We start from the raw sequence: 11203 nt of genomic DNA, 5'->3' as shown, positions 1-11203 counted from the left end.
GTCTCAGAGCGGCTCACAATCTCCTTTACCTTCCCCCCCCACAACAGACACCCTGTGAGGTGGGTGGGGCTGGAGAGGGCTCTCACAGCAGCTGCCCTTTCAAGGACAACCTCTGCCAGAGCTATGGCTGACCCAAGGCCTTGCTAGCAGGTGCAAGTGGAGGAGTGGGGAATCAAACCCAGTTCTCCCAGATAAGAGTCCACACACTTAACCACTACACCAAACTGGCTCTCCAAGTTGATGAAAAAAGATGGGCAATTTGGAAAAACTGATGATTTGTAGATGCTGAAGTGAGGAGGAGGAGACAACACAGCGAGGTCTACTCAGGGTGGCTGTAAAGGAGAAACTGAACAGGGGTGGAGCTTTCTTCTCAGTTCTGGGCATGCTCAGTGGCTGCCTGCTCCCAAAGCAGAGGAAAAAGCCCACCTGAAGCTGCTCTTGGAGCTCTCCAAAGTTGGATTCGCGCAGGGCATGAAACCCAAGTGTGGGACCGCACAGGGCCCCCAAAGATCTGTTGTTCTACACACTGATTGTACAGCTTTCCCTTTGAAAGCCCCCCCCCTCCCCCACGTTTGCCTGCCTCCTTGCACCCAGCTTGCCTTGGGGTGCTTGTTCCAGATGGACTGCCTGGGTGCCTTCCTGCTCTCTATTTCCATCCCCCCACACACATCTGTTGTCTGTGCCTGAACTGCTTCAGGTATTGCCTGAGGTTCCCCCCTCCTTCTCAAATCAAATACCCCCATAGCCAGCCAGAAGCCCTCCAGTTAAGAGAAAGGCACTTCTTGAAAAAGACCCACGACACTGTTGGATTTCAGAACAAAGCATCTTTATCAAGCAGACATCAATTTTCAAACCAATATCAATTCCAGACTGTGAACCCCTCAAACACTGACAACCCCCCCCCAGATCATCGTGACCACAATACAGCAGTAGTTTAATCCTGCATCCTAGAACAAAATCAAATTTTTAATAAAGAGTATATACACAATGCTTCTCAAACTTCTAGACAGATTTCATCAGAAACAGGCTCAAACATAAATTTATACATCCTTATAGAATATTTTCTTTAACCAATGGATGAATTATCAACAAGGGGGGGGGGAGTCAAAAAAACTACCATACAGCTGCGGTTTGCACCCATTCTCCCCTTTGAAATGAAACAGAGACCAGTGTATCTTAAAGTGAATTACCAATGCACAACTCATCCTTACTTTACATAGAAGTTTTCACATCCATTCTGATACATTTCAGCATTTACATTTCTCCTGCTTAGCAAGGCCAGTCTGTACGTCGCCTCTTTACTGTAGCTGCCACTAGAAAGTCACCCACCCCACAGTGGTTGGCTTCCATCCGTGTCAGTAAGATATGGATGCTGCCATCTACAAGTAGAAAGAAACCCCTAAATCTGCAGGTACTACCCGTTAATTACTGGGCCGTTACGTGGCCTGTGCATTTCAACCCACGGCTCATCAGCCAGGGCCAAAAACCACACCGTTTCCTCATGCCCCACACCACACACTCTTCGGTTTCAGGACCGAGAGTCAGGCCTGTGTCCCCTCCCATCCTTGCCTGAGGTCTTCAAACTCCGTTACTGCCTCTCAATGCATACCAAATTACACGTGAACTGGCAAACTATGCCAAATGCTTCCCACCAGACCTGTCTGCGTACCCCCATTTGATGCTGATTTGTGAACCTGGTTCAAAGGGCAAAATGTTCCCCATAGGTTGCCAGCACAGATTGACTGGCCAGTGATAGTCTGAATGAAACAGAAAGTAACTCACTGAATAGGAGGTAAGACAAAAAAAAAGGCGGGGGGGGGAGCGTGGGCTCGAGGCTTGACCACATAATGACAAATAATGCTTCAGCAGTGTGATGAGCCAACATCTTGCAAATTATAGCTAATAATGTTTTTTTGAAGAGACTGTTGAATGGAGGACACTTAATTCTCTGCCGCTCCCCTCCCCTTGCAGCAGGAATTTGAAGGACAGGCCTTGAGTTACTTCCATGTATCTCTGCGTAGGCCAAATCCCGCAAATACACAAACGGCTGGGGCTGCCAATGGGCCAGGATGTGCTAGCCTTCGACATCCAGGAGACCCAGCACCCCCGTTACAAAAGTGGCCCCACTTGAGTGGTGCATTCGGGGAGTCACCCACAGGAGGGTGATTTGGGTCAGAAGCTGTGCTGCAAAAGCAACGAAGAGACGAACTGGCACGCAACTGGAGCAAAGCACGCTTTTTAAGTATGGACATCAACTCCGATGTTGTAGCATCTGAATACTAGAACATTTTAGCAGCAACGATATTGTCATTTCAGCAGTTCTCCAGCACGGGATTAACCCAAGTTTGCACTAACAGAAAAGACACTTTAGCAGCTGCGTGCAATCATAAAGAGCTATCTACCTCAGGAGGCCAAGAACCAGGCTTTGAATCAGACAGGAAAGCCAGACATACTGATTCAATTTATATAAAACGCCGTCAGTCTGTGCTCAGGATTATCAAACATCCAGAAGAATGAACCAGAAGTACAAAAAGAAACAGAGGACATAAAAAAAGAGAAAAAGCCACCAGTGGGAGATGAAGGCTGCGTGCTCTCCCACGTCAAGGTGCCCAATTGTACTACTCTGAGCATCAGGCCATCTACGCTGTAGTTGTGGTGCAGACTGACAGAAGTTCCAGGGTCTTTGCTCCAGCCCTTACATGACAGCCTTTGGCATGCTGTTTCAGGAAAAAGCTCGACAGGTTGAACAGCATTTTCACTGGTACCTTGTTAGCTGTGTGAGCTGTGGAGTACTTGGCTCTTTAGGTGATGGAGGCATCTTGGCACTTCCTGTCACCAGGCTGCTTTTCCATTGGTATTGCTGGTGTTTCTTTTCCAGGTTAAAATCATACGCACTGGAATTACAGTAACTTCTACAGGAAAACATTTTAAGGCAAGAGAAGGTGCGTACAGAGGCAACAGAAGATTTCCTTGGTTTCAGCATGTGACTGTCCCGCACCACGTGCCTATGCAAACCTACCTGTTTCCTATAAATAGAACAAGGTTCCGTTATTTTCTACAGATTTATAAAGTGCCAGAGTACAAACTAATTTGTTTGCCAGAGCCTTGGCGCACTCCACTATGACTAACAAATCACAACCCCCTCAGGTCCGATTCATGTATTATTAGAATGACGAACGCCATTTCTTCAGTGCTGCTAACTGGAATCCAGTGGGTGAACGAGTCCTTCTTTATAGACATGAAGAATAGCTTCACAGATAAATTTGTATTGACTCTGTAACAATACAAAGATTTGGAAAAGTTTTAAGTGATTTAACTTAATGCATAGAATGTGGTATTACTATTCAGCTATGATGCCTTCATCTTTAACTTGAATAAATACAGCTTGTAAATAAACAGAATAATTAGTTTATTCATCATATCTGGAGATCAAATGGATCCTAAAGACAGTCATCGAACAAATATTGGGTGTATTCTTGAACATGACACAATCTGCAAAGGAAAAAGGAACTATACTCATCTAGTCTTCTGTAACAGCAGTTGTTTCTACCACTTGCAGAGTCCTTTGTTCAACCAGACAGTTAAGATTACAGTAATCTATAGTTCATTAAGATCCTGGTGTCCAAATGATTGATTTAAACTTATGCACAGTCCTATCCCAAATAATATGGTTGCTTTCCAAGGGGAAAAAAAATATGCTGCCCTTTTGGTATTAGATGATGGCCAAGATTGATTTCCACTGAAATACTTTTCTCTGTTTGGGCTCATGAATCACTTGGATGGGGATGCTGGGCTAGATCCTGGGGCTTTCCTTCGGCCCAAGAGGCTTGCCATTCCCCTCCCATTTTTTGCTTTTCCCCCTTGCAATGGATCTACAACAGGTTCCGTTTATAGATGACTACTTATGAAATGAGACCAATGGCAGAGATATCAAATGATATGAAATGATACCAAAGACATTTTAAGAGTGGCCTGTGCCGTCTACTAGCCAAGCAAATGATCCAGGAACTCAAAGTCCTTGGTTTGAATTCCGTGGCAGTCATGGACTCATTAATAGGCTTTTGGCAAGCCAACTTTTCTCCTGAACTACAGAGAAAGTATTACTGTCCTTTTTTGCGAGACTCTTGCAGGATTACTGAGATGCTAGATAAAAATGCTCTTGAATGCTCAGAAAGGGTTATGTAAATGCCAACTGTTATTGTTTAAAGTATCACTGAGCCTTGGAGATATGCAGGGTACAAACAGCAGAACTCCCAGAGCACAGTAATCAGTGAGCTACAGGAAATGATTGTTCCGAGTCTTCTATTCTGGAGTTTCAGGCTTAAAGAAGATCAGGATGTGGATGTGGATTAGTATACTTGGCTGCACCTTAATTGCATCTCAATTACTTACCTGGATATTTGTTAACTCTGAACAGTATTTCATGAGCAAATATTTTTGAAAATGCTTCAAGGAAACTTGCAGCGAAGACTAACCATTACTGTGAAACTTCAAAATATCAAGAGTTTAAAGTATGCTAATAAACAGGTGTAAATTTCAGAAACTTCATTTATTTTATTTATGGCTCAGATCACCGGGAAGCCCTGGATATCACGCCAGCTAACCTGGTCATTGTCTTTTGTATGTGGTTTCAAGACCGTTCCTTGTTCTACAAATGACCTGTTTGCACTCAGAAATCTACAAAGCTAATTCAAGACACCGTTCATAATGTGTATATACTGTAATACTTTTTATCTCAGAGATATTTATCTCTCACCACTCTAAAGAATAAAAATACAGAAAAAGTGGCAATACTGGTTGAAAATATTGTCTATTTGCATGCTGGGAAGGCAATGGATTTGCTTTAAAAGATACATGGGAAAAGGTTAAAAACAAGCTATGCTAGTAAATGCCTAACCTAATGCATGGGCAGTCTTTGAACAATGTGAAAAATATGTGATTTTGTAAATCAGCCAGTTTTTTGTAAGACACCTAATTATACTGAAACGGGGCCCGTTCATCACACCAACTGGAAAGAGGCTCCCGTCCCTCTCACTTACCGATGTCTGCACCATCATAGCACGATGCTCTCGCATTTTTCGTACAATATCAAGTGGATAAACAGGTTGGTTTCTTTCAATTAAGCACATAGCTGTTTCCATAGCAACCAATACTCCAGTCCGGCCTATTCCAGCGCTGCAAGATGTAAGCAACAACAATGCATTTTCTTTTTTTAAAAAAGCATTCTCTTTGTACTGAATTCCTATTACCACAACCTTGACACTTCATTACCCTAGAAATCTCTTGAAAATACAAAAAAGGAGACTGAATACAGAAGCACACGTAAAATCATTTCAGAAACATGCCCTTTGCACGCTTGCAAGGGAAAAATGAACAAGCTGCATAGATTTAACAATGAATGGTTAATGTTATTAAAAAATATTTCTTATTTTGTGGAGCAGTAAGGTAGAACCAAGAGGAAAATCACTGTCAAGGCCTGTGTTTCCAGCTTGTCATTCATGTTAAGAGAACATAAGAGAAGCCATGTTGGATCAAGCCAATGGCCCATCCAGTCCAACACTCTGTGTCACACAGCGGGCAAAAACAAAAGAAAACCCAAGTGCCATCAGGAGGTTCACAAGTGGGGCTAGAAGCCCTTTCACTTTGCCCCCCTCCAAGCACCAAGAATACAGAGCATCGCTGCCCCAGACAGTTCCAACAATATGCTGTGGCTAATAGCTACTGATGGACCTCTGCTCCATATTTTTATCCAATCCCCTCTTGAAGCTGGCTATGCTTGTAGCCGCCACCAACTCCTGTGGCAGTGAATTCCACACGTTAATCACCCTTTGGGTGAAGAAATACTTCCTTTTATCCGTTTTAACCTGACTGCTCAGCAATTTGATCAAATGCCCACGAGTTCTTGTATTGTGAGAAAGGGAGAAAAGGACTTCTTTCTCTGCTTTCTCCATCCCATGCATTATCTTGTAAACCTCTATCATGTCACCCCGCAGTCGACGTTTCTCCAAGCTAAAGAGCCCCAAGCTCTCTTTGAAGTTAGAGCCTCTCTTTTAAGTTTTTCTGTTAATGCTTAGTGACTCGAAGTTCAACAAGACAATGGCCTTGGGAGACTGAAAGTCCCTATAGTTTTAGAATTTTGCTGTTTTGTGTGTCCCGTGCTGTCCTGAAAAACAGCAGAAGGATCTTGTTGATCAGGGATGGCATGTATTGTATTGGAACATATGTTGGTGAATAACACCCCTTTGGGAAAGGGTAGGGGTCCACTAACGATCTCTTTCCCAAGGCCCAAAAAACCTGATACGGGGCTCCATTCAGTTCCCCTCACGGCTTTGTGATGCCATCTTTTAAGGATAAAGAAACCGTGAGGGGAACTGGAGGGAGCCCCGCATCTAAATGTGCCCACGGAGCAACTGGTGAGAAATCAATCACTTGCATCAGAGGAAAAGAGAAGCCTGAGGGGCACAGCAATGCTCGTGAGAAATTAGTGCTAGTGGAGTATAAAGTTATGGGATTTACTTCCACAAGGCATGGTGCCAGCCACTAACGAGAGCTTTATCTGTAAAAATTGCTTCTTGTATTTCTGCTCAATCAGGGTTACCAAGACAGTTAACAATTAGGAACAAAACATTATAAAAGTTAATGTCATAAAACCAATTAAAACCAAAGCTACCATAATATGTACAAAACACAAAAACAATGAAAATGAAGTGCAGGAAAGAGCTTGGAATCACTGAAGGAAGACAAGATGAAACAAAAACATCTTCACTCATTGGCAGAAGGCAATGATAGAAGGGGACACATGAATCTCCCTGGGGAGAATATTCCATAATTTTGGTGCTGTGACCAAGAAGGCCCTGTCTCAGGTTGCCACCCATCTAACCTCAGAAGGCAGGTGGGGAGCATTCAAACCAGGGCCTTAGCATATGGGAACAGGCAATCCTTACAGGGGTGTCAAACTCATTTGTTATGAGGGCTGAATCTGGCATAAATGAGACCTTGTCAGGCTGAGCCATGTGTTATTTAAGATTAGGTAGCAGAGATATAAACTTTATAAAGGATACAGACAAACTCAATTAAATTTTTTTAAGGGGACTTAAAACAGCACTCGGTCTTAAAGGTGCTTTCTTTGTATTTCTCCCATGGGGTCCAGAGAACGGGCAAAGGAAGCTCTAGCTCTTTCCTTCCTTCCCCAGGGGACCAGCCAATAGAATATGCCAATAAACAGCTCAATAGCTCTGCTGCGCGATTGAGAGAGCCTGGCAAAGCAAGCAGTTATGCAGAAGGAAGCAAGAGAGAGGGAAGCAGGTGACAGCTAGTTGCTTGGGAGTCTGATAGCCCTCTGGGGCCCTGATTCAGCCCCCAGGCCACATGTTTGACACCCTTGCCTTAAGGTGTGGTGGTCCCAAACCATATATGGCTTTAAAGGTCAACACCAACCCCTTGAATTGCACCTGGATACAAATTAGGAGCCACTGAAAATGGCCCTGTAGTGCTTTTACAATTTCTCTTGCAAATTCTGGTCAATGGTAACTTTGGTCAGCCTAGGCCTAGCTTCTTAGATTCACGCTAGGCCTCTTGGCGGAGAAAACAACTTTAAGACAACGCTCTCACAAAGAGATAATTGGTGATGACCTTCAGCACCTGGGGAAGCTGGTACTAGTATCTCTTACTGGCTTCCAATTAGAGAATTCTTTGAAGCTGTGGTAAGCCTGGGACCCAAGGTCAGAAGAGCTGGCTTCCGAATTCTCTAATTGGAAGCCAGTGAGAGAGGGAGTAGTACCAGCTTCCCCAGGTGCTGATGATTTCATTGAAGGTCATGACCAATTATCTCTTGGCGAGAGCGTTGTCTTGAAGTCGTTTTCTCTGCCAAGAGGCCTAGCATGAAGCTAAGAAGCCAGGTCTAGGCTGACCAAAGTTACCAAAGTAACTAAGTGGAAGGTTATATCATCCAGAGGTTTCCGACTGGTCCTTTAGGCTTGCGGACAATCAAACTCCCTCCTTAGCTATGCTTCACCCATGCAAGCTGCTAACACTGGGCTAGTTTCTGAAACTGTCTGTTTTGGGCTAAGCTGCAAGCTTTGGCTAGACCACGTTAGACTTCTGCTATGGATATGAACCATTCATTGGTTCCTGAAGGTTGAAGGTCTCGTCTCGTCTTGTGACTACTGAGAATCCTGTGCTTGCTGAAATGCTGGTAACTATGCTCTGAAATGCATTAGTTAGCTGGAAAAGAATAGCCTTCTTATTTTAAAATCCTTCACAAGTCTTGTCTTTTGTCAATATATATTGTACCTTAGGATATATATATATTTAGTTCTGTGCTGTCCTTGACTTCATTGTCCCAACAGCAAAGTCCAGTGGCTTAGACCTGGCTTGACTACGGTAATTTTTAGGTTTGGAAACTCTGTGCCGCAAGTCCTACCTTGCAGGGTTGGTTTCTAAATAGTTTCCTGGTAAGGCTTAGAGGGTGGCTCTTTCCTCTAGAGACCTTGGGGAATAGCTAAGAGAGCCTGGTGGCAGACTGCCCCGTTTAGTCTGAGAGAGGGCTTTGTTTAAAATTTTGTCCCTGCTTTTGTTACCAACCGGGCCCACCCTGTCCCTGCTCTCCTGGGTTTGGGACAGAGGGACAAGGGACCCCAGGAGATGTTGGCAGCAGTTTGGATCTAAGCCAGGACAGGCCCCAGAATAGAGGGATAGAGTCCCTACAACCCACTTCAGTCAACGTCCTGGCAGCAGCATTCTGCTCCAACGGATGTTTCTGAACACTTTTCAAGGGCAGCTCCGCACAGAGCACATTCTAATCACAGAATGCAGAGCAATGGCCACACTTTCCTGCCACAGAAAAGGCTGAAGCTGACTGAACAGTCAAAGAAGGTAAAATGCACTTCTGATCACAGTTGCCACCAGCTTATCCAGCTATCAGCCTCAGCCCAGATCAGGAACACCCCCAAGGCGGCTATGGAACCAGTTATTTCTTGGGGAGTCCAACCACATTTAGAACGGGAAACACTTAAAATCCCATATCAGTCCTTCCAATGAACAGTAGAATTCCCATTTTACTGGGATTAAACTTCAGTTTATTAGCCCACATCTACCCCAAAATTGCCTCCAGGATTTAGAGTTTTTGCATCTGTTCTGGAATCTAATCTACTGGGAGTGTGAGATGGAGCCGAGTGCCATCTGCATACTGGGTTACAATTCAGCCCAAATCTCCAGATGACCTCACCTAGCGGCTTGATGTACTTGTTGAAAAACACGGAGGACAAGATGGGACCTTGTGGGTCCCCAGAGGTCAAAGGGCTGATCAGCTGTTTTCCCAGCACCACCTGCTGAAATCTGCCTTCCAGGTAGGACTGAAGCCACCATAAAAGTGCCTTCCAGTCTTAACCTGAAAGGATAGTCCAAAAGGATATCATGATCTACAGTACAGAAAGCTGCTGAGAAGTCCAGGACTGGATGAATTCACAGAGGAAAAGTGAAACAACAGTTTGGAGCCACTTCAGCTAAATGGAATGCCATGCTCACAAACAATACACCACCAGGTACTTTGAGCTGAGTGAACAATAGCAGAGGTCTACCACCTTGATGCCTCACTTGTAAGATTCCAGGATCATTCAGTTGGCTGCTGTTAGAAATTAGATGCTGAAATAAATAGAGTTTTCATGTGATCTAATGAAGTAATTTTCTTGTTCTAGTTCAGAACATCACCCTTTCTTCCCTGCAGTGTGCCCTACGCCCTCACCCAACACCCTATACTTCATATTTGCAGTTTCTTTCCCTCTCCTAAGATACAGGGTCAGGCTGAGTGAGATCGGGGACTTGTGAACAGAGGGAAATAGCAGCTCTACAATGCCCATGTTAGGACCGGGAGTTGGGGTAATAAAAGAGGAAAGGGATTTTACCCCTGACCTCCACGCAGTTTAGATTCTGAATCTTCTCTGCCTTTTCTTCTTGAAAGTTCATAACAACTCAGGTGTTCAGATACAGTTTTGATGGCAGAAAGACAGTGTAAAAGCTATTTTAACACTCTCCCATAAAAAAGAAGTTGAGCCAGGGGTGTGGCAAGGATTTTAAAAGCTGGGGGCTTTTTAAAAAGTCAGAGGGCACCCTTTCCCATCCACTGCAGGGCTTGCTGCTTCTCAGAAGCATTCTGGGCAAGGTCCTGAAAGTGATCAAGTCAAGGCAGCCAGCCCTAAAACTCTGGAATCAAGAAGGGAATGCACCTTGCATGCGGGGGGGGGGGGGGGGGCAGGGGGTGTTTCCTTCCACCTCCCTCTTCCCACCCCAGCATTTGGCAGCCAACAGCTCCATCTGTCCTCCCTCCCCAGCCCATTCCGCAGGGCTTCCTCCACCTCCCTCCTCTCTGATTTTGCTGCTGCAGTGCACTGTGCCCCGCTCAACTCTCACAGCTCCAGCTGCCACTGATGATGCTTCACCAGCTCAGCCATGGCAAAAAAAAGAAGAAGATGAAAAAGCAGGCTGTGCTCCAGAAGGCCCCCTGGAAGTAGGGGCAGAGCCCCCACAGGTCCCTCTGTGGCTATGGGCCTGAGTTGGGTAGACCAGTCCATGGATCTACCAAAATCTTGCCCAGTTCAGCGCTAACTACCCATCACTTCATATACTTCTGCATGTTCCCCCAAACAAACCTGAAATAACATGATCAGTTATAATACGCTTAAGCACGCACTCCGATATTATCATAGACTAGTGAGTCAAACAGTTTTACACACAGAGATGCCTGGTACCTGCAATGAACAAGAACGGGTTCGTTTCCCACTCTCTTTGATCTCACATAGGTCACAAATTCCAAAAAGTCTGTAGAATCATCCGGAACGCCATGATCAGGCCAAGCCACATACTGGAGGTGAGTGACTGTGTGCTCTTCCTCAGTCTGAAATGCATCAAATATTTTCACAGCCAGTTACTTAAGGCACTACAAGCCACAGGAAGATAAATTTTCATTTCGGGGATTAGTTACATAATTGCCTGTTCAAACTCGTGGGATTCAAAGCTGAAATCTCACAAGAGGTATCAGGAGTTGGCCTGCGGCCTATTATTTATAGAATCCATTGTCTGAGCCTTTTTCTGATCTTCAGAGCAGCTGTGTCTCAGTAGATCTATGTCAATGCAGCCCTGCTTAACGTAGCTCTTCTAGGGGTTCTCATCTGGAATGTTTTCTGTGCTTCTCAAAATGATCCGAGAA

General features: G+C 44.7%; 1 protein-coding gene across 2 annotated transcripts in view; it reads right to left on the bottom strand.

Annotated features, from left to right (window-relative positions):
- Positions 1 to 809: 809 nt before the first annotated feature.
- The window catches only part of PTPN3 (protein tyrosine phosphatase non-receptor type 3), a 190113-nt gene continuing 179719 nt past the window's right edge, over positions 810 to 11203 (bottom strand). For both annotated transcript variants that reach the window (XM_060247824.1, XM_060247825.1), the window contains 3 exons: positions 10746 to 10891; positions 5040 to 5175; positions 810 to 3274 (listed from right to left, as the gene is read on the bottom strand). In XM_060247824.1, the coding sequence (XP_060103807.1) occupies positions 3197 to 3274; positions 5040 to 5175; positions 10746 to 10891 (360 nt within the window). In that variant the 3' untranslated portion in view covers positions 810 to 3196. The remainder of the gene's footprint in view (positions 3275 to 5039; positions 5176 to 10745; positions 10892 to 11203) is intronic.

The sequence above is a fragment of the Heteronotia binoei genome, chromosome 10 (assembly GCF_032191835.1).
Source record: "Heteronotia binoei isolate CCM8104 ecotype False Entrance Well chromosome 10, APGP_CSIRO_Hbin_v1, whole genome shotgun sequence".
Taxonomy (NCBI): domain Eukaryota; kingdom Metazoa; phylum Chordata; class Lepidosauria; order Squamata; family Gekkonidae; genus Heteronotia; species Heteronotia binoei.
The sequence above is the reverse complement of the archived record's forward strand: the minus strand, read 5'-3'. Positions and strand labels throughout refer to the sequence as shown.